The following is a 22,787-nucleotide window of genomic DNA, read 5'->3' on the forward strand; positions in this document are numbered from 1 at the left end:
CTGTGCATGGACACTGCTGGGAAGAGCATGGATTTGCTGTACTCAGTCCCATCACCCGGGTCATTGATGAAAATATTAAATGCTTTTGGCATTGTTTTCAAATAGAAAAAGGAGGCTCCAGACAATCTACAGCTCGTTAACATTCGTGAAAATTCAAGGTATGTCCTCAGGTAACCCTTGCTGGCACATTACCAAGGTAACAGAGGCAGAGGGAATCAGATCTGAGGAACTTTCTGGGATCGACAGAAGAAGCTACAGGGGGATCAGAAACAAGCAGTTATTAAGGAAGAGAGGTCTGGAATAAACTTCTACCCACATTGCCTAGAAACATTCATAACCTTCAGTGCTGCTGAATCACAGAGGGGGGGGATTGGTTTGTTTAGCTTTTTACAGACAACCAACCTCTAAAATAATTATTCCAATCTTGCTGGTACTGGAATTTTGTGTCCAAGTTGGCATATGATGTTCAAAAACAAAATATGCACAAATTTAAGGTAATCCTAAAGAGAGCAAGAAAAATTAGGAGTGGAGAAAAGATTTCTGGGAGGAAAAGTTGAAAAAGAATATTGAAAAAAGAAAACTAAACAGGCTTCCACTGTGCTAATGTCATTACAGAGAGGATGCAAAGGATGAAATTGGCTTAATTTGCAGACAGAAAGATTTAGGTTTGGGGGAAAAAATGCATAAATCTAAGGCTAGTTTTGGACTTGAGGCTACCTACAAAGTTTAGACAGGTCAGACAAACGTTTGTAACAACAATCCTGCCTCGAAGCAGAACAACAACCTGGGGGAACTCATGAGAACCTTTCTCTGCAGTCTATTTCAAAGGCTGCTCTCCCCTTTCACAAGGTTTCAGAAAGGTTTATGGGATTAAACTTTCAAGAGTTAATAAAATACATTATAAATTCTGCCCTGCTTCTTTGTTTTTTCCCATCCAAATAGTAATAGTTTGTGAAAGGGCTGACACTGGAGAGCAACTGCCAGGGTTTATGCAAGTTCACTTCCCATCTGATTGTTTTAATGATGCCTGGTGAAAATCTGTTTTGTGGAATTCATCAGAGCTCTTTGTTCCCTTTGGTTACTTGAATCTGCCTCCAAACCCCATGAGCACAGCCCTATGTCCCCCTATGAAAGTGGAGGTTGAAATGAAATTGGGGTTGATACAGGCTTGTTTTGAAATCTTGAATATTTTCATGATGCTTATGTGAACATTTGTCTTTCCCCTTTATAGAAGGGGAAGCGTGACAACCCCAAATTGTCTTGCATGATGGTCCAAGGCTCCAAGGTACAACCAGATTTGTGGCATAGTCCTATCCAAAGATCTCCTCAAGCAATCTGCAACAGGCTCCTCAGCTGCACTGCCCTTGAAGTGCCATAATTCTGGGGTAACAGACAGAAAAAAAAAAAAGTAAGAAATGGGTTTTGAACCAAGATAAAAGTGCATCAACGAGGAAGGAGCAGAACTGCAAAAAGCCTGAAGGCACACAGGGTCAGATGGAACCTGGGGCTTTGCACAGCCACAAACCACTTCAGAGGGTCTCCAGAGCTCTGGTGGTTGGGAGCACCCTGGTGGTGCTTCACTGTTTGGTGCTGCAGGGCATCACAGCTGCACCCTGGTTTGGTCCCACCAGGAACCAAAGGGAATTTGGACTGAATTCCAAGCAGAGCCTCTGGTTTAGCTTCCTCCAAAAAGGTTACCCAGGTTGCTCAAGGTAAGTAAAAGCAATCAAGTGATTTGGTTCAAAATTGCAATGCAAAGTAAACCTCTCCTCATGATAAAGCCTGGCTCAACTTAATCCATGCTCAGGTGGTCCTGCTTTCCATCCTCCCCACAGCTCTGTGCTCCTGCCCCATCTGCAGGTGTGAGGGAGCCTGCAGCAGGGCAAGGTAAAGTGACCTCAGCAAGATCCAAACAAGGCAGAACTAAAGAGGGATGTCAGCTCCCAGAGCCCAGGAAGGAAATTTAGGGAGCAAAGAGGTTTCTTCTCAGTCAGCACCTGCTGTGTGTGTTTGAGCCCTAGTGCTGACTGGAGGGAGGGGGTGCAGCCAGGGGAAGGGGAGAACGTGGAACTGCTCACACCAGACTCCCATCAGCCTGAGAAGTCACAGCAGCTGCATTGGAAGAAGTCATGCAACAGCTACAGATGAGAGAGGACTCATCAAAAACTGTGCTTTGAGGGAAAAGTGTGACCTCATCTTTCAAGAGCATTATCCTCCAAGTTTTTGCCTACCAGCTTGCATGAGGAAAAGTAAATCTCTCTAGATTGAAGGCCAAAGGTAAGCCTGTGTGCTGTTTCATCTCGTCTTCAGCTTCATTCTGAAATCTTTACACAGTGTGAAAACCATAAGCACTGTCTGACATCTGATGCCTGAGTGACTTCAGCTCAGTACTCATTTGGTGGGGAATGTGATTTTGTGAGGCTTATACAAGGTAGCATTACACGTTGTACGTGCGTTTGTGCCACACAAGAGCATTTTACAGACCCACCTCTCAAAAAACTTCCAAATTAGGTCTGCAAATGAAACATCCATCCCCATGAGCAGCTCAGTTCTTTGCTGAGAGGAGCTGTCACTTCTTGGGTCCACAGAAGAACCTAAAGCAGAAGCTCATACATAAATCACCTATTTGACTGTGCCAACAAAATCCTCAACCTCCATGACCTCCCACTGCCAATCTACACCCCCATGCCGTGGGCAGTGGTCATAGACCTGTGAGGAGAAACATTCTGGGGAGAAAAAACCCATTTGTGGGAAACAGTGGTAAAAGCTGGGCTTGTCCAGGAAAGCTCAGGAGGTGGAAGGACAGGTCATGTGGACTCTTGCATTGCAAGATTCCGAGTCACCAAAGCCCTGGATACAATTGGCAATCAACTTGTTCTACTGGAAAAGCAGTGCTGGTGCACACAGCTTCTGCATGCAGGGGCAAGGGGAAGTTTATTTTATGAATTTTCTGTGGGCTAAGAGCCTTTCACACCAGTTGTTCTCTATTACTGAAGTGCACAGAGTGCAGGATTTTGCTGGAACAACAGAAAATGCAGGTAGGGCTGAATGTCACATCCCTGAGTCATGCAGATGTTAGAGCTTTCTCTTGGAATTTCTGCCCCTCTTGATGAGGACAGAATTCAGCATGTTGCCCTCAAGTTCTCTTCCTACAAAGCCTAAGAAGATGGAAACAGAAAATAAATGGCTTGTTGCTTCCTCTCAGTGTCTGTGGGACTGTGGCTCCAGCAGCACTGATGCACAAGGAAAGCATTTTCATGAGCTGTTAAAACAGCAGAAGCTTGTTTTCCCTTGGCTGCAGCATCCTTCTGCCTCCCACGCAGGAAGTGTTCATGCAATATTCCACATAGGCAGAATATGTCCCATTCCTAGAAGTCTAAATACAAGAAACTGTAGCCCATTTAAAAACCAGGCTGCTCTTGGATTAGAAAAGTGAGAGGTAATCTGCTTTCATGGGCTGCAGTTCCCAAATTGTCCTCTTTGTCCCTAGACTTGATGATCTTTGGCCAAACACGTCCTTGGTGTGCGTGTCTCACCTGTAACCCAAGGATGATGGCCAAAGGTGACAGACCAGGTGTTACTCTTGTGTGGTGGACAGCCTCCTCCACATCATAAAGATGTCTCTGAAGGAGGAAATTCATTATTCCTGCATTCTCAGTGCACCTAGGTGAACTTTACTATGAGAAAAACATGCAATGTTCCACGATTTTGGCTCTTTTGCACCAAAGCAAACAAGTCAAGTGGTTTCAGGAACTGGCCACATCACTGAGATGGGGAGGGCATATTGCATATTCACAAGAATGTAAGGTTGTTTTATTTACACTTCCATTGCTAGGGGCTGTGGAATGGAACATAATTCTATTTGCCAGACACTCTTCCTGGTGCAATAAGCTAGAGGAATTCTCAATTAATACATGGAGCTTATGTATAAAAGACAAGAGGTTAAGTAAGACTGCAGTGCCCAATGGACCATCTGGTGAACATTAGGTTTGTCAATAAATCACAAAAGCACCAGTTCATCAAGAAAATTCCATTTTAAACCACTGACAGGGGAAGAAAATGGGGAAAAAACCCACACAAAATTGGTATTTTGATATTTTATAAAAATAGGAGCATTAAATAACTTTAATCTATTTTCAATTATTTTATTTGTTCTCTTCCAATGACCACACGGCTTCACATCCTGGATGCTTAGCCCTTTGTCTTGTACACAAGAGCATCATGAAATAAGTGGGTGCATCAGCACAGGAGCTCCTCTCTTTGTTCTCAGTCTTTCTCCTCACCGTGGGTGATAACATAGCACAGGTTCTTATAGTCAAGGTTCCCAGAGACATCTGGAGGGAAAGCAGCAAACATCTGGTTGATCTGCCAAGCAAACAGAGAGAAGTGTCACAGACTGTGGGACAGCAACATGAACAGCTTTTCATTTTACACCAGCTCAGCTCCCTGCTGCCCTGCTCCTTTACCACCATGGAAAAGTTTTCCTTGGGCTCAGTAAAGTTGAAACCAGAGTTGGAACATGGCTGAAGTCCTGCTAGAATCCCACAAGTTCCCTGTTGAAAAGAGCTCTCCCTGAAACCCAGGTAAGCCCTGGTTGATAAATGTACAGTCCAGTCTCTGTTCTGACAGGAACAGACTGTCCAGTCTGTTCTGTCCACAGTCCATCTCCACTCCATCTCCTCTTCTGAAAAGAAAGTCCCCCTAAATTCCTCCCAGCCCGCAGAATCCATGCTCAGTCTCACACAAACCACCAAGTCAGTACCTCATTTCAGATCTCAAACCAAGTAACTCACAGAAATGGAAACCAGAACACAGTCCCCACCCAAATCCACTTGGACTCCAGTAAATCCATTGCCCAGCTGCCCAGGGGAAGAACAGCACGAGATAGGCCACACTTGCACTTGGATGGGAGTCCAAAGAATCTATCTGACTTTGATTTAGCCATGGAGCTCTTCAGAAGAGATGCTTTGAATTGTTTCTAATTGCCAGAGCTGGCATCAACCTCCTCTCAGTCTGGACTTCAGCTAAATTCATGCATTTAAAGAGGGGCAAGGACTTACTGCTGAGCAGGAGCTGGATTCCTGTTTTGAATAAAGTCCCTTACCTCTTCTTGACTGAACCGGTCTGCCTGTGTCATGAGCATTTCTTTGATGCTGTTCAAATAAAACGAAATAACCTGATTAAAGGGTGATAATGGCACATGACAATTCAGATGGCAAGATCCCTCCTGAAGTTGCATGAAAGAAAATCTGTGTGACTGCATAAATTAGAGCTGTTAATCCTTACATCATATTGTAAGAGATTTTCTGTGGGCACCCATCAGTGTCAATGCCTCGCTCTGCCAACTTATTTCTCTTTTGTGACACTTTATAGAGGTTTAAAATTGTTTAAGGTTATTACTGTAATTGAAATACAGCAATTTTGTATGCTTATCGTAACCTAAAATGGTAGGTTTCCTCACTTGCTGCTTAAAGTTTGGATCACTTAACCAAAAGAGAGGAATATTTTCTGTAAAATCTGAGGATGAAAGGAACAGAGCATGAAATGAGAAAGAGGACTTGAAAGAGAACTCCAGCCGCTACGCGAGTCATCACCCGAGAATCCTTGATTTGCATGCAGCCATTCCCAGAGGAGCTGTGGAGCTGCATGAGCCCTGGTGTGTTTCACGGGGCACTGTCTTGATCTGGAGTCACAGCTCTGTAACACGGAGCTTATCCCACACACAGCCTGCATCCCGTGCAATTACATCAAAGAGAATATTTTGGGGGCAGGCTCTCAGCTGATTTACCTCTGTTTTAAACTCATTGTGGGAAGGCAGTCGAGCATGTAATTTTTTTTTTTTACCTAAGTTTAGAGGTGAATATAAAAGCCAGGAAGATTTTTTTTTTCCTAGTCTAACCCCTGTACATAAAATGTCTTTATACCTCCCCCACTTACTCATGTACTGAGGGCAACACAAGCACCATGTGCTGGGACATCCACCAGTATAAACTCACTTATATTCACATAAACATCCCTTCAATAACACCAATAATTTCCTCTTCCTGTAGAAGAATTCCTGTATTAATCTCACCGTTTTCATTCACACTGAAGAGGCAGAATTGTCTCCTTTTGTCACTACCAAATGTATTTATACCTTATCAGACACAGTTCTGGAGCAGTAAAACAAACTGTAAAGCTGTGATAACAGGTGAGCAGTGTGTTGTACAGAAACAAAAGCTGAGGCAAATATAGAAATCTGGTTTGGTTTGTAGATTTGAAAAAAAACCCTGCTTTTTTGAAGAATTTGTTGTGGGGGGAGTGAGAGTGGCAGCTTTTCTGGAAGAAGCCCTTTCTGCTTTTTAAAGGGAATATTTAAAACTATTTATAATAGAAATCATGCCTGAACAGGAACACTTCCAGGGGAGCAAAATTCACCTACTGTGGGTGCAGATGTTCAGGCAAAGCAGTAAATCCTCCCTTTCTGCTCCCATACACTGCACATGAGAAAAGTCTCCCACACAGAAGTGCAGTTTGGGTGGCAAAGCTACAATGGCACTCACAGCTCTGAAAAAATATTTCTTTCCAGGAAAAGGCTACACATCCCAGTTTGTGGCAGGGGCACATACACTTTTGCAGCTCTTGTTGGTATAAAGTGCACATTTGGAAGCCCAGAAAGGGAAAATTGAAAACAGAGGTTTCTGGGCAATTAATAAGGATCTTACCCACAATGACAAGTGTGAAAATATCTGTGCAAGCTTTGGGAACAGACAGAGCTTAAGCTTTTGGGTGTATTTTCCCTGTGTTACTTCACCATTCTCTGTAGTTAGCAAAGTTTCTTCATCTCTTTGTCTCCAGTTTCTGTTTCTGTTCTGTTCCTCTGGCCATTTGGTATGTGACTGCATTTTTGAAGGCGAATTCTCAAATGATCAGTGAGTGCAAGAGTAGAGAGATCATTCCCCTCAGCATAAATTGATTATTGGATATATATGCCCTGGACAAACAGCGTTAGCAAATGCAAAGAGGAAGTGTGATCCAGGAAGGAGCTTGGTGAATAGAAGGAAGCACTTACAGCAGTTTTGTCAGAAGTCACAAATAAACTTCATCGCAAACAAGCCTGAATTAAAAAGAGATCTGGGCACTGTGTGTCTTCTATTCACATGCTTAAAGTATTTAGGGGAAAAGAAAAGATCAAATATCTAATTATAATCTTCTGATGCACAGCCCAGTAGGCTCTGGCACAGTCACAAGGAAGAAGGACTGACTAAAGGATCTATGCACATTTTCCATTATTTATTTTATAGGGAAACAAACACTCACCATTTCCAAAGCCAGAAATTATGTACTTTTTTTTTCTTTTTGTATCTTGTTTTCTTTAGAAATCTTATTTTATTCTCAAAAAATACCCCAAAAACCAAACCCAACCCCTTCCCCGCCCCCCCCCAAAAAAATCCATTTGCCTTGACTTAGGAGTCTAAATGTTATCCCTTGTCCTGGCTCACATCAATTCCTTCTACAGTTACAAATACCTTGTTGCATTCTGATATTTTAAAAGCCTTTTTTAAAATTATCTGTGAAATCTCTGGGACATTTTTGGTTTTCCTCTGGGTTTGCCCTTTCTGCAGTGCTGTCTTGGAGGAAACCAGGTGAGTGGGAAGGAGCAGAGCTCTACAGCTACAGGGAGAATCATCTCTAGCTCAGCCAAACCGCTCCAAAGTCCAGCATGCCTGGGACTTCTTCCATCCTCCTGGGTCCATTTTCATGTGGCCCAAATCTGAAAAGTTTCATTGGCCTCAGCATTAGGCACAGTTGGTGTTGGCCTGACTCACTCTGCCCCATGAGTGGCATTTGGGACTGAATCATCCAACCTTTCCAAACACTGCCCCAGTTTACACCAGCTGAGAATGGGACTGGGAGCTTTTTCTCTTTTTGACATCATGCTGTGGGAAGGGTTTTATGTGTGGTATAATGATACAGACAAACAAAGTCTGTCATTGAATTTGGAAGTAAGTTATAAACTCCTGGAGCTTCTGGAAAGGTTAGAAGGCCCCATCCCAGCTACCATCACATGGACTAAGTGAGTCATTTCCAGACTAGAGGTGAAAACACGCAGAGGGAAGAGACATAAAAATCCCCAGAAGGATGTTAACTCCATGAACATAAAAATGAAGTTCTGATTAAAAGGTCAGCATGGCTGGTTTTGGAGAGAAACATTCCAGGATTTTTTAATACGGAGAAATATTATTTATTAGCATTAACTGTCGCATTGAAATGGCTGCATGAGCCAACAGAAAAATTATTTCAAAACTTCAAATGTCTACATTTTGGAAGCATATGAATAGAAGTTAAACCTCAAAGACATCCACAGAATTGATTTAATGGTTTGTTCTGTAATGATCAACATTACCCTCGGGTCTAATAAGTAAACATTATGCTCTGTTGTGGTGATGAACTAAAACAATTGTCTAATGTTAGCAGTGCAGTGGGGGTGGGGACAAGGTTGACCTTTTCCATCAAGGAAGAATAAAATATTTCTCTCTCATCTTCATTTTGGAGTGTGATACTGCGTTCCTAATTTGCCCCAAACTCCAATTGGCTTCCAGCATCCAAGGAATGTAGATCTGGACACAGGGTGGTAAGCTGCAGATTTTGTATGCAGGATATTGTTACAGATAGTGGTGGGAAATATAACATTTCATGGGTTCTGGAGTATCAGAAGTTCATATTTCATGGCTGTGATTTCACTACTGTGTGATCTGCCCTATTTGGCAACAGGCTACATTTATTCTGTTGTTTGAGTCACTTCTGATATGATCCCCTGACTGTTCTTCCCAAGCTGTTTGGGTGATGTGAACTTCAAAACCATCAGGACAATTCTTAGCCCTCTGTTCCTTCTGATTGACTGCTACATCCACTTGTGTTTTAATTAACTTGGAAGTTCTTACTCAAAGGACTGTCTCTCTTATTTTGCATATTGCAAAAGTTCTCAGACCCACTGGGGTACTGCCCTAGAAAACCACTGTGGTAAAGGAAATAAATATTGTACATGAATCTTACATTTTCAACTAACTTTCATCAATTATTGCAGATAATGCAGATAATCAATTTCCTGTACATATCATGCTTTATAAAATCTACCTGAAATGGCTGCTGCAGTAGAAGTACAGACCCCAAATTCACCATGAAATGCCAGCATATGAACAAATCTGAACATATGCATAAATCTATGTACATAAAACACTTCTATGGAGCAATAGGTCCAATCTCCTCATCCCCTGCCCTGATTTGATATAATTTATCTCACTCACCTGAAAGTCCTGCTTGCACCATTCTGGCAAAGCAAGGAGGGTTTGCATTTGTGCAAATACCTTTTAAAGTCCTTTTACATTACTTTGTTGGTGCAACAGGATGTGAATACAAATTAGGTTTTGCCTCCTTATTTAAAAATAGCCATATTGACAATAATTGCCAAATTATTAATAGTATTATTTGGTTTGGCTCTCACCATATCTAGTGGAATTTTACAGCAAATTATTTCTAGAAGCAGAAGGCTCAAATGATAAACACATAAAAAGGAAAATGTCCTGCACTAAAACCATGTCTCAGAGTTAATTAAATTGATCACTTTTTTAAAGAGGGGAGTAGCTTTCCCATTTTAGTCAAGCACTGAGAGTTAGGCACCAGACATTCATTTTAATTTTACATATGGAGTTAATTTACAAAGAGTCATGTGTCGATTTATATCCAGACCTTCAAAAAGAGGCTATCTAATGGCCTACATGTGATTATATTTCCGTTGCCTCTTGCAATGTCTGAAGACAATAACATCTCTTTTTGGTATACAAATACATTCATACAACAGTCCAGACTTTTAACTCTGATTTACAAAGCTAAATGTTCCTCTGCCTCTTAAAATGCTGTGAAAAATACAGCTTTTAAGCAGTTCTTTAAAACTCTTCAATTATTATTATTGTTGTTCTTCTTCTAAAGGATTTGAAATAAACTTACTAGTCTGCCTTTATGCGGCCTTTTCCTTCTGGGTCGAAAATCTTAAAAGCATTCAGAATGGTTTCTTCTGGGTCCGTGCCTAAAATTAATGAAATATAATTTAGAAGCCTGGATGTATTTCTCTGGCTGCAGAATACTTGCTAAGTAATTACATTCGCTTGAAAACAGTGCAAAATGGAGAATTCTGCAGTTGTGGGTTTGAAGACAAAGGTTCCCTAAGTCGGCAGCATTTGTCATGTCAGATAAACAATAGAGGTGAATAGTTCAATGCTCAGAAGCTTAAAAATAATAACTCATATCTATTCTATGTCTGCAGGAGAGAAAACATCCAGGAACTGGTCTCCAATATCAGTACCCAGAGGATTAGTGGCTTTCAGAAATGAAAATATAACAAACTGTTTCCCTCACTGGCTTCCTTTAATCTTGCACTGTACGTTCCTTGTAAAAACACTTTTTGATGTTACTTGTTCTTGGCCATATAGAGAAGAGGTTATTTCCCTCACTAAGGGAAATGGAGCTCATCATAAAATCCAAATGCCAATGGAATGCAATGGAAACAGGATGATCAATGTGAGATGGTGATTTGCACTTAAATCCCATTGTGCCCTTCCCCTTAAGTGTCTCTTCTTTAAGTGTTACTTACAGAAACAAGATGGTTTAAAGAATAAGACTGTGGCTACAAGATTTTGCTTCTGCTCTTAGCTGGGCCGCAGATTTTTGGTATGACTTTAATATCCCTGTCCCTCTGTTCCCAGCAGGAAAATGATTGTAATGGTCTTCCTTTTCTTTCTTCCATTATATATCCCATCTCTTTAGACTGGAAAACATTTGTGTCAGGGACTCGTTTTCACAGTGCCTTAATCTTGGCTGGGGCTTCTGACTATTCTGTAATACTGCAGATTCTGAGTAGACTCATTTTCAACCCACACCAAAGGATACACTGTGTACTCTGTTTCTGACTATTCCCCAATATTTCAAAATATTACCGTAATATACACAATACAAATCTTTGTAACTGTAGGAAACCAAATTTACAAGCAGATGAACTAATTCCATGGGCAAACTGAAGCTATTTGGTATGCTGAAACAGTGATTTAAAAAGGATACAACACAAAGGGGCTGCAGATTCAAAGTTTGTTTCAAAGTTTGGCAGAGGTAGAACCAGAACAGAACCCAGCCAACGTTCCCTGCTCTACAGACTCTCCTGATGCCTTCACAGTTTGCTTTGTTTGAAAGATTTCACAAGGATTAGCAGGATGCTACAGGATATAATAGTGAACACACCTCGGGCTAGATGGCCTCCTCCTTGCCACACAATGGCCATGTATATTATTTTTGCCAAGCAATGTATTCAAACTGCAATGAATCTGTGATCAATACAAAGGGCATTGGTGTTTAATGAGTGTTTTGATTGTCCCATGAAGAGAAACATCCCCAGCTCCGAGGAGAGGGCTGCATTTTAAGTAGTTACCGCTGTGGGGGGGATTTTTTTTCTTACTGTGTTTTACATTTTCTACTCTGTCATATCCTTGGACTTTGGCTTTGAAGAGAAGCAATGCAGCAGGCATTCTTTATTGATTAGCTGGTAAATAAAGTGGTTTCTTTGATGTGCGGCATCTCTGTTTTCTGTACAAATTGTATTATTCTGATTCCCTGTAGAAGCAGCTCCATGTGGTTGGCATTAACATAAACCGAGTTTTGTTAGCTGTTCATCTGGCATCATAATCTCAACATACAAAGCTAAAGCTCATCCTGAAAATCCCAGCTTCCCCTTTATGACAGAAATCAATTATAGCACAACAAATTTTACTTAGAAAGCACCTTTCACCAAATTCTCTGAGTGGTACTTAGCTAATAAAGAGTGTTGCAAAATTGCCATATCCACTTCCTCTAGCCCTTTCTCCCTTTCTAATTGCACTACAAAGGCTCTTCATCCCAATTAGTTTTGATTGGGAATGTGCAGTCTTTTGGCTCTGCTTCCTTTGCATGACAAACCCAACCAGAAGGGCATGACAAGCACAGCTGTGATTTTCCCTTCACCAAATGGAAATTAAAAAAAACCCTCCTCCTTTGCTAGTAGCCAACAGGAAACTTGCAGACAAGAGGGTTCTGCTTTGCCATTCACCTTCCTGTGCTGGCTCTGCTTTTAGGCCACGGGATTGGCAGGGCCAGAGGCTTTGCCAGCTCCAGCAACTTTATGGGGCAAGGGGGAAGAGGGGAGAGGAGGAAGAGGGGAGAGGAGGAAGAGCTCATTTCCATGCTTACAAATAGAATGGCAGCAGGGCACTCCACAACAAACATTCACATATCTCAGGAGGTAGAATATGGAGGAGGGCACTCCCTACTCTGCCAGAAGTCACCTGGAATGTCCTGGTGGAGGTACCACACACAGGTTGATGTCTGGGCAATAAAATCCCCTCCTCAGTCAGCCTTCTCCATCACCCCTCGTGCTTCCCAGACTTCCTGCCCTCTTTAGCAAGAGTGTCTTTCTTCCAGAACCAACTACATGAATTCTTTCTTTCAGACCTCTCTGTTTTCTATTCCAAGCATAGAAAACCCTTCACTGGAATTGTGTTCAGCAATACAAAGCCGGAGTCCATCAACAAAACAATAAATGTTTTTAAGAAGATAGCATCAGATTTTTCCATTTTTCTATTCATTAGTTATTTTTACAAACTTCTGGAATGTGCTTGCCTAAGGCCAGCCTGCTTTGAAGGCTTTCACCTTTCTCTTATGCCTGCAGGAAGATGACTGGAGTTCTGTCTTGGCCTCACACCCCCCCTCTTGAAGTTTCCAGCCATTAACTGGAGAAGAAACATGACTAAATTACCAGCTCACACAGCAAATTTACTACCCACATTTCCTGAACTTCCCACAGTGTTCCCTATATATTCTGTGGCAATGGGTAAAATCCCTCTCCCTGTTCATTGTAAATCCACTGAAATTTAATTATTTCAATTTATCTACTCCATTAAGGGTTATTCAGTGAAATCTTCACCTAATGGCAAAATCACTGTTGACCTCAAGTGACACTGAGGCTGGGCCACTGAGCTACAGTGACTACAGAAAATGAGGGAAGCCCATGTTTGCTTAATGTGACAAAGGAGTGCAAAAAGGGTGGGTTTTTTTAGAAATACTTAAAACCAGCTAACACTGGGTGTGCTATGACTAGAGCATGAGCATGAGTTCAGCCCAGGAGCCTTCTGATGGTGAATAACTCCCCTGCACCGTGCTCCAGGCTGTTGAGGTTTCATCACTTTCTGGACCCCAACTCAGCCCTTTCATGTTAGCTTGTGTAAGCTAAATCACACCTTTGAATTGTCCTTGCACCATCCCTTAGCCTTTCATTCTTCCCCTCTGTCTGCAAAACTGGAGATCCCTCCTTGCCTTTAAGCATCGTTCTGTGGAGACATTATTATAATTTGCAAGGTGCTGAGATATTTCAGTGCTGAGGATCTCTGACAGATACCTCTCCAATCCCCCAGAGGTACTTACCTTTCAGCTTTTCCCCAAACATAGTAAGGAAGACAGTGAAGTTAATAGGGCCTGGCGCCTCCTTCACCATGTCTTCAAGCTCTTCATTCTTGACATTCAGACGACCTGCAGCAGAGATCATTTTTCATAATAAATCACAAATTGTGTTTCAAAAAACGATTCCCATTCATCTCCTCCCACTGGGGACCTCAGGGCTCTGTGCAACTTTGCTAATAACATGGTAGAACACAACTCCCAAATACCCCAGTGGAAAAGAAATTGGCAGAGCTGGCTCTGAGATCAAAGGGTGACTGAAGGAGCAAGAAGGATAAATAACACAGACATGGCCAGCAGTGGACGAGAGAAGGAGAACTTCCAAATAAACTGCTTTTTTGAGTTGGGGCTTTTTTTTTTTTACCTCAGGTGAAATATGGGCCCCACCGATATTAATATAGCAGAGATCAAAGTGACTGAAGTGAATCCAAGGTCTCAGACTTTGCCCTCCTGTATATTGAGACACCTCTCTGAGTAGAGGGCAGATGGATGAGCTGAGTAGTGGTATCCCTTCCCCATCCTTGTGCAGCCCTATTGATGAGAATTTAGACCCTGGCAACCCTTCTCAAATTGAGTGGTAATTTGCTGTGAATGTACTTTATAGGCATTGAAAGGCTTCACTGAACAGGAAAGATAGCAGAACTTGGCCTTAAGAAATAAATATTTCAGGGTAACAGTAGCTACAGGCCAAAGTTTGCAAACCTCATTGTCACAATAAAGAGTTCAGGAGCTTCTGCTCCTTGCACTGACTCTGCTGGCGTCTGATTCCACCCCGGGGAGCACTAAAGATTCTTATCAAGCTCTTTTTAATAAGCTCCAGATGGCAAAAGCCCAAATGCCTACATCACTGTTCAAGCCTCAAATGCTGCAGCGAGGATACAACTCCAGGTTTGGGATCATGAGCGCTTGAATTTTTTTCTTTCCTAGGGAAGATTTGCTCTAATCTGCTTGATATTATCAAGATTGTGATAGCCATGGAATGGACAATACCTAATCTCATGACATGCACATTTCACCCCGCACAAATCAGCAGCACAGAACTTCACACGAAGCCCTCCTGGGTTTGTGTGGGCAGAGGGGCAGCTAGTCCATGACTGCAGTGCTAATCAGTGGATATTCCATGGCTCCCAGATGAAAAAGCCTGGGTTCAGAGGAAAATCAGAAATGCCTGGCATGGACCCCTGCTTGGGTGGGCTTCTTCTGAAACAGTTGCAGAGGAGGGATCAGACCTTCATTCCGCTCCCTGCTCAGGACACTTTCCAGCTGGAGCTCTGTAGTGAGATCCCAGCTACCACAGGGAGGAAGGTCAAACAGAACAGGCTTCCTTTTGCCCCCTGCGTATCTCATTTCTTCCCCCACAGTCATTCTAATACCAACCTTTCTTCTGTGCTTGAAATTGAATTATTAGTTTACCTAGTGCAGCAAATGTGTCTCTCAAATCTGCTTTGTCAATAAAGCCGTCCCTGTTCTGATCCATGATGGTAAAAGCCTGTGGGAAGGAAAAGGAACAGGAATTGCCATTTCCATTGCACAGGACAGTGCTCCAATCACACACATCAGTCCATGGAGGGACGATATTCATGCTGTAAAAAGGAATATTTAACTTCCTTTGATTCCTCCACATCATTGCACTTTCCTCACTTTCAACACATTACCGTGTCTTGGCAAGGGGCTTAATTAAACCCACCCAAACTTCTTCTTACTAAATTAATGCTCAGTGCAGCATGCATTGGGCTGAAGCCAATGCTGGCAGCTCCAGCCATTCAGCCCTTAACCCATAAAAGTTTGAAATAGGGAGGCTTTAGGCAGGGCAGATTTAGCCAGAGGTTGCTCTGTGTTTATACCTTCCCCACACTCCATTCTTTGAATGAGGCTGAAATGTTTCTGTAAAACATTTCTTTTCTGTGGATTTCTCTCTGCTATCAACCTGAAGTCGATTCCTCCTGGGCCTTAGAATGATACATCACACAGAGATAGCTGAACTTTCAAAAGTACAGAGAAATGTGTGTTCCATAAGATTGTTTATTTAGAGTTTTTCCCCCTTTCCAATACACTGCATCTTTGAGACTGTGCTGTGTGCTCTGACTGACACTGATGTGCTGACCTTAAATACCCTTGTCAGGCAAAATTTAACTTTTGATAGAAAAAAAAACAGTTGTTTTTTTTTATTTTCAGCCAACACAGACTTGGTGCTCTAACCATTGTTTACCAAGCCAGCTAACTGCTCATCTATCTGTTTACCCATTTGTGTGTCCATCTCTTGGCTGCCACCACACTTATAATATTTCATTGATTTGGAAAGATTTTAATGACCTGAAATTCCCCTGGTCACGCCATGGGGAATATTAGTTGATCCTGGCATGACTCTGAAGCTGGTTATCTGTCTGACAGGCACATCAATATGGGACGATATCTTTCCAATGGCCAGGAATTATTCTTTCTTCAGTCAGTGCTCCCCTGAGATTGCAGTAACCTGCAGAGTTACTGCTGCCCTACAGGGTGCATTTCTTACCATGAACAAGTTATCTCCACATATCTTCAGGTATTTTCTCCTCCAGTTTCTTGCAAAGCTTCACTGCTCACAGCCCAGTTTGCCCATGAGGCTCCTTTAAGCATTATGTTCATAATCTTACATTTTCCTTCCAAACCATCCCCTTACAAAAAATTAAGCCCAACTCTTTAGAGGTGTTTTGCCCTTGCTTTAAATGGTGATTCCCCATAATTTGGAAGAAAAAGAGAAAGAAGATATGAAGAGCAAAGTTGGACCCAGGCAGCTCACACGAGACAGGAAGAGCATCAGGCACTGTAATGGATGAATTTTAAAACACATAACAGCAATGCTGAAACATGTGCTGATGAGCTGGTTGAAATCTCTAGATAAAAATATTCTAATCCAAACCAGGTTTTCAGAAATACGTGTCCCAAATATGCAGTTCTTAGACACAACATGGTTTTGGGTTTCACTCGACCGCTCCACTGCCTCATGCTTTTGCCATTATTCTGCCACCATCCCCCTAGAAATGCTCCTGGTATTATCATATTTAGATAAGATCAAATAATGGCATTCTCTCCAGTTCTTTGTGTTGATCCATCTTCAAACTGTAATTCTTGGAGAAAATAAAATGGAGGTTCCTAGGATATGGAGAAGAAGTGGGAGAAGAGAGTCAAACATGTTCCCATTGACTGTGGGGAAGTGATTAATTCCAATTAATTTAGCTGGGTCACATTCCCAGGCCTTGCCTTGGGGTTTGGTCTTGGGCGTCACTGAGCTTTCCTGGTGGGAATCCTTAAGAAAAGTAAACTTGAAAGCCATGTGAAAGCACAAAATGGAACAGCAGACATTTACCACACTGGAAATTGCTTTGGAGACATGAGTTAGAAAAAATGGGGAAAAAAACAGTAATTTAAAATGACAACCCAGTGCAGAATGTGATGGTCTCATGGACACTCTAGATTGTCCCCACAGAAAAAGAGCACAAACTCATCAAACAGATTATCTGTCTTTTTTATGCTCCTGCTTTTAGGGTCCCATCAGTTTTACCTCTTCACAGGTAACTGGTCAAAGAACCTACAGTGCCTGGAACACCAAATCCCTTGGGAGCTGAAAGTTGCTTAGTTCATCTCCACATGTTGTCTTGTTTTATTGGCATTTGTGGAGAAAGCTGGCTGAGGGCTTCTTGGCATTTTCATTTTTCCTTTGTGGGCAGCATTAGAAGGGCACAGATGAATATTTTCTGCTGCTGTTGTGGAACAGAGCAGCAATGAAAGCCCTGGTTCAGCCTGGCATCTCTATTCAGGACAATACTTGAGCACATAAGACTATTCTTATTTAAAATACCACTTAACTTTAAACATGTGCTCAAGTGTTTTCCTGAATCGGGGCTGAAGTGGATGAGATTATGCTTTTCCTTTATTTTGGGGTGGGGGCTTGGGTGCTTTTCAAATAAGTCTAGAGCGAAACAGGGGAGTGAGTGAGGGAAGTAAAGAAAGAATGAAAGAAAGGACAAACAAACACAAAAGGAAAATGATCTACCAGCCAAAACCACAGGGATGATTCAGAAAACAACTGTGTGTTCTATTAAAGCAGATGGAGAATAGAATAAGGATTACAAACAAAACCTATGTTATTCATTAGCAATAATAGGAGACTATAGAGAACAGCAGAGTAGTGACCAACCTCTTTGAACTCCTGGATCTGGGTTTGTTCAAACATAGAGAAAACATTGGAACCACCTTCTATCTTCTTCTTTGCCTTTTTGGGAGCCTGTAATACAAATGAGAAGATCAAATAAATATTCCTTTGTCTGTTAAGCACCCATGAAAACAAATTACATCTTCAACAGAAGGTAAAAACTGCATTGTCAAGTAATACAAGAGGATTGTGCTTTGTTATTACAAGGGTTTAAAATTCAGTCTTATAGACAGATAGATTTAGATATCTAGATAAGATTGAATATATATATATGTTTATACAAGGGATAAAAATTGCTGCCTTATTAACAGATTGAGGCTTTTTGCCACTCCCTGCTGTGTCCTGGGACCTGACAGCTCAGACTAACCAGGACAGTTTGTCACTGTGCTGCCTTAACCAAGGTGAGGGACCCAAAGTGTGACCCAGCATCCTGCCTGGTGCACTGCTGGTTCCCCAGGAGCTGCCTGTTCCTTGGGCAGGGTCACCTCCACCTCAAAGGATCCCAGACCATGTCACACAGGGACCACTCCCCTTCCACGCTGGCTCTGCAGAGCTCAGGGCTGATATCCCTTGGTGTGGAGTGGTGTCACTTGAAGAGATGAGCTAGAATTCCCAGCCTGCTGTTCTCAAGAAATTCCAGAATTCAGGTAAGTGCCTCCAAAGGCTCCTTCTTCCCAGTTCCCATGCTGGGACTGGCAGACAGACTCCAAACAAGGCCCTGCATGAAGACTCAGCTCAGGAACTAGAAAGGGAAGTTATATCATTTCCTACTCACACAGAAATGTTTGGAAATCTGCTTGGTCTGGACCAGCACTGACAGAACAGATTAATCCTTCCCAAGCAGGAACACCTTCTACTCCTGGAGTCTCTACTCCTTCACCAACTATGGCACTGCAGTGCAGTACCTTAGCAGAGCATGTTATTTTAATATTCAAGATAGTCATCTTAAATGAAAGGGCAGGACTGCTTTTATCACCATTCTCGAGTCTGGAGGCTGAGACTGAGCAAGACTGGGGAAAGAGCTACAATGATATCTAAGAATCTAATGCTCACTAAAAATCAGTCAGAACTAGGCTTCATTAAATATCTTTGAATAAGGGCCCAACCAGCTTGCCTAAGACAATATAGTTCTTGTTCTGCAGTAAAGAATAAAATCTGTGATTCCAAAGGATTACAGAAGTGTTTTAACCACAGTATTATCCTTACTTGGGACAGGATAATGAGCTGCAATGCCTTTTGAGTTCCCTTCCAGACAGATTACTTTTTTCTTTATCATTTTTACTTTTAAACTTCATTATCATAGTCCCACCTGGTTCTCGTGTCACAGAAAATTAGTCTTACTTAGTTTGGGCTATTCTGCATGAAACAGAAGGCAACTTCTACTGTCTCCTTTCATCAAAATAAAAAAGCCTGTGAAAGTTCAAATTCAATACTGATTTCAAATATCCCGAGGAGCAGAGCAGCTCAAGGAAATATTCCCACTTGACTCTGTTTGAAGCATACATTGTCTGATCAATTTAATTTGCCAGGCAGATTTCTGCACTCAGCCACCCTGGTTTAGATCCCAGGATATGGAAGGGGGGAAATTAGGGCAATGTTAGACACTCTTCCACATACCCACACTCCAGACCTGTCAAGCTCCTATCAGCTAATTCAAAGAACTAAAATCTGGAAATAGGAATGGAAATTAAGTGAAAAATGTACTTTTAGTGAGGATAAAAACAAGGATAGAATGCCACCACAGGCATGGAAAAAAGAAGTTAATAAGTGGAATGTTTAATGAATGTAGAAATATTGATTTTGGAATAAACAGATTCCCTCCTCCTCCTACACATGAAATAAGTGTTATTTTGAGCAGTAATGGGCAATCTTCCACATAACGTGAGGTGCCTGGAGGAGGCTTTCAACACTTCCAGATCGAATGGAAATATTCAGAACAATCCTATGTATTTACATGTATTTGTTCCCTGAGGTAAAGGGGAAGCAGATGTTACCCAGGGGAGAGCACTGCCAGCTGTGGGGGGACAGCAGGGCTGGGGGCTTGGCAGGGCAGTCGGGCTGGTTCTGCTGGGCTCCTGGAGCTGCTCCTTCTGGACACAAAACAGCCTTTGCCCTCCTCATGGTCTGCTCTGCTGTGGCCAAACACAGCATCCATGCTCAGCCTGATAAACATTCCCCATGCTAGCAAACCATCTGCATTTTTTCAGCTATCACCACAGCCACGGACAGTGGGGTCCAGCTCTTCTAAATGCCAAACACTGGCAATTCCTCCATTATTCCTCAGTTTATTGGGTTCTCTAGGCTGTAAGGCTTCAAGCAAGGGCTATAGCTGTAAGGAAGGATCAGATAAATGAAAAAGCTGCAGCTCAGTATCAATTAGAAACAGACCAGCAAGTCAAAAACCACCCAAAAAGCTTCTGTACATTAGTGAAGTCCTTTTCAAGGCAAAGAAGATTGAAAACTGATTATACAGGGAACAATTACTGCAGCATCACAGAATCATAGAATGTTTTGTGTTGGGTAGGACCTTAAAAATAATTTACTTCCAGCCTAGAAGAAGTACTAGGAAAATTCATCCTCACATATTTGTTCACTGTTACTCTCTGGTTTGTTGTCTCCAGGGATGACAGAGGAGATCAGTGCCTATGATGCTCAATCAATTTTTAGTTTTTCTGCTGAAGGTCTGGATATGGATCCCATTTATGACCTGCTCATAAATAAGAGGGGGCTGAGACCACCAATACATTTCACAGAGGCCCATGAACAGCTGCCAGCTGGGGTTGGTTTCCATCACCAGGTTCAAGCCAAGTCTTGTAGCATCCAACACAGCATCTTGGATTACCAGTTCCCAGTATTGGAATGCAGCTTACCTGCCCTAAAAAGCCAGGAAATTCATAATCACAGAAAGAACTGCACCCCAGTTTTGCACAAGCTGTGGGCGGGAGGTGCTATGAGGAGGAAGGCTGAGAGAGAAGCAGGTGGAGCAGGAACAGAACAGAGTTCATTGTTTTTCTGGTGGGTAATTTGAATTAAAAGACATCTCTAAGAGAACAGAAATAGGTCTCTGATACAGAAAAAATAACTCTGAGAATAGAATAGTTCTGTGCTGCTGTCTGACAATTCCAAACACTCCAGAATTTTTTAATGAACACAATCATGGTTCTGACTCCAGAGTCTCTCTCTCTGAAAGAATGGCATATTAAAAGGAACATCACAGAGCTGAGCAAACATATGGCTTCTAAGATGTCAAGGATTGAGTAGGTGACCCACAGAGGAGAAAGTGGGTGACTGACACATCACTTCTGCCTGCCTTGATTTCCCCACTCTTGAAACCAAAGTGTGCCAGGCTGCACTTTGCAAAGATAGAGCAGCTCTCATTGCAACATGTGCTGTGAGACTGACATACAAAACGTGCCAGATGAGAAACTGAAGAGCTGAGGGTCCCCTGGGCTCGGATTCCGAGGCCTCAATAGCACAGCAGTGGGAAGAATGTTGCAACAACTGAACAAGCCTATTAATATTCCTGCCTGAGAGTATTAATCATCCCATTGTGAAGAAAACAACACTTCACTTTAGAGGAGAAACCGCAGGCTTGTCGTGTATCACTCATTTGTCTTACCAGTGTTAGCACTCTTTCAATTAGCCTGGATTTTAAAGGGTCTTTTTTTGTTGTTGATTTGTTTGGTTGGTTTTGGTTTGTTTTAGAGGCTTTAAATGAAGGAATGGAGCCATACCAAAATCTGGTCTCAAGAACACTCTGTTGTACCAGACATTTTCGTTGAGCTGAGTTTCCCTCACTGAGGTCCTTTATAGTTCTCCTTTCTGACAGTGTCAGGGAGCCCGAAAGAACCAGGGTGTGCAGGGACACAGGCAGGCAGAGACAATGAGTGTGTGTGGCCTTTGCCTCTCTGGATGTAAGAAAAGGGATCTGTTTTTTAAATGTTGCAAAGGTGGGAGGGGGTTGATGTTCAAGTGAATCAGAAGGAAATTTGATTTCAGGGTGACCTAGAAGAAAATGGGGCGGGGAATCAGTTTCTGTCTCTACATACAAAGGAGGAAGGAGATGAAAATACCTTGTTCTTACTTGAGAACATGAGGCATTGTTTGCCCTGATAAATTCATAAAGAGGTGATGCTAGAGCAGATCCATGACACTGGATTATTGGAGAGCTTTATCATCTCCACTCCTCAGTGCGTTTTGCAGACAACCAAGAAAAATATGGAAAACCAGGCAAGCTGCAGCAGGGTGAGCAAGGTTGCAGTGGCTGCTCAGGGTCACACTTGTACCCTTCAGTAAGCAAGAAGTAACCAACCTCCACTTGGCATTTCCTGCAGCGCAGGAACATCTCCACTGGCAGTCAGGAGAGATGGGCAGCACTCTGCCATAAGCCACAGCTTTGGTTTGGTTTGGTTTGGTTTGGTTTGGTTTGGTTTGGTTTGGTTTGGTTTGGAGTGGAGTGGTTTGGAGTGGTTTGGGGAGGTCACTTCCTTGTTTAGCCCACCATGCTCTAAGCCCCTCAGAAAATACTCTTACTAATTAACAATGACACCGTGTGGTGTTCCTGACAGCAAAGTCAAAAGCACGAGCAGAAACACTTCCCTACTCAGCCACTTATTGTGTCTTCTTCTAATTTTTCTACCAGAGACAACTCAGTGGATAAGCAAGGAGAGAGCTCTGCATGGAGAATCAGCAGTGGACACTGTTAAGAGCCTGATTCTGCTGTCTTGGACCCTTAAGTGTTTATTCAGTCCAGGACAAAGTAGACATAAGATACCACCAGGTTTTTACTGTTTCACATTTTGTACTTCCTTCCTTTGCAACTACATCTACAACTACAGAAAAGACAGAATCATCCATCATTTTGCTCAGGCTTTGTCCCCTGCTGTGATCCACTGTATGATGTCAACTCTCACTTACTATTACTTTTTCATCCATCACACTCTCTCCTTGTTTTTCATCCACTCTGGGATCTCAGTGCTGACATTTCCTGTCTTCAAATTTCTGTTATCATCAAATACAGCTTCTGAATCAGAAGTTGCATCTCAGGCCTGGACAAGGGATTGCTGCAGCATGGGATGGG

General features: G+C 42.3%; 1 protein-coding gene across 8 annotated transcripts in view; it reads right to left on the bottom strand.

The window, feature by feature from the left end:
- Window positions 1-4,129: 4,129 nt before the first annotated feature.
- MYL10 (myosin light chain 10) overlaps window positions 4,130-22,787 on the bottom strand; it is a 91,433-nt gene continuing 72,775 nt past the window's right edge. For 7 of the 8 annotated variants that reach the window (XM_053995584.1, XM_053995585.1, XM_053995586.1 and 4 more), the window contains 6 exons: window positions 17,693-17,779; window positions 14,929-15,004; window positions 13,483-13,587; window positions 9,988-10,066; window positions 5,105-5,153; window positions 4,130-4,365 (listed from right to left, as the gene is read on the bottom strand). In XM_053995584.1, the coding sequence (XP_053851559.1) occupies window positions 4,267-4,365; window positions 5,105-5,153; window positions 9,988-10,066; window positions 13,483-13,587; window positions 14,929-15,004; window positions 17,693-17,728 (444 nt within the window). In that variant the 5' untranslated portion in view covers window positions 17,729-17,779 and the 3' untranslated portion in view covers window positions 4,130-4,266. Of the gene's footprint in view, window positions 4,366-5,104; window positions 5,154-9,987; window positions 10,067-13,482; window positions 13,588-14,928; window positions 15,005-17,692; window positions 17,780-22,624; window positions 22,658-22,787 lie in introns of those variants that run through there. The other variant, XM_053995582.1, reaches the window with a different exon arrangement.

This window comes from Vidua macroura, chromosome 20 (genome assembly GCF_024509145.1).
Source record: "Vidua macroura isolate BioBank_ID:100142 chromosome 20, ASM2450914v1, whole genome shotgun sequence".
Classification (NCBI taxonomy): Eukaryota; Metazoa; Chordata; class Aves; order Passeriformes; family Viduidae; genus Vidua; species Vidua macroura.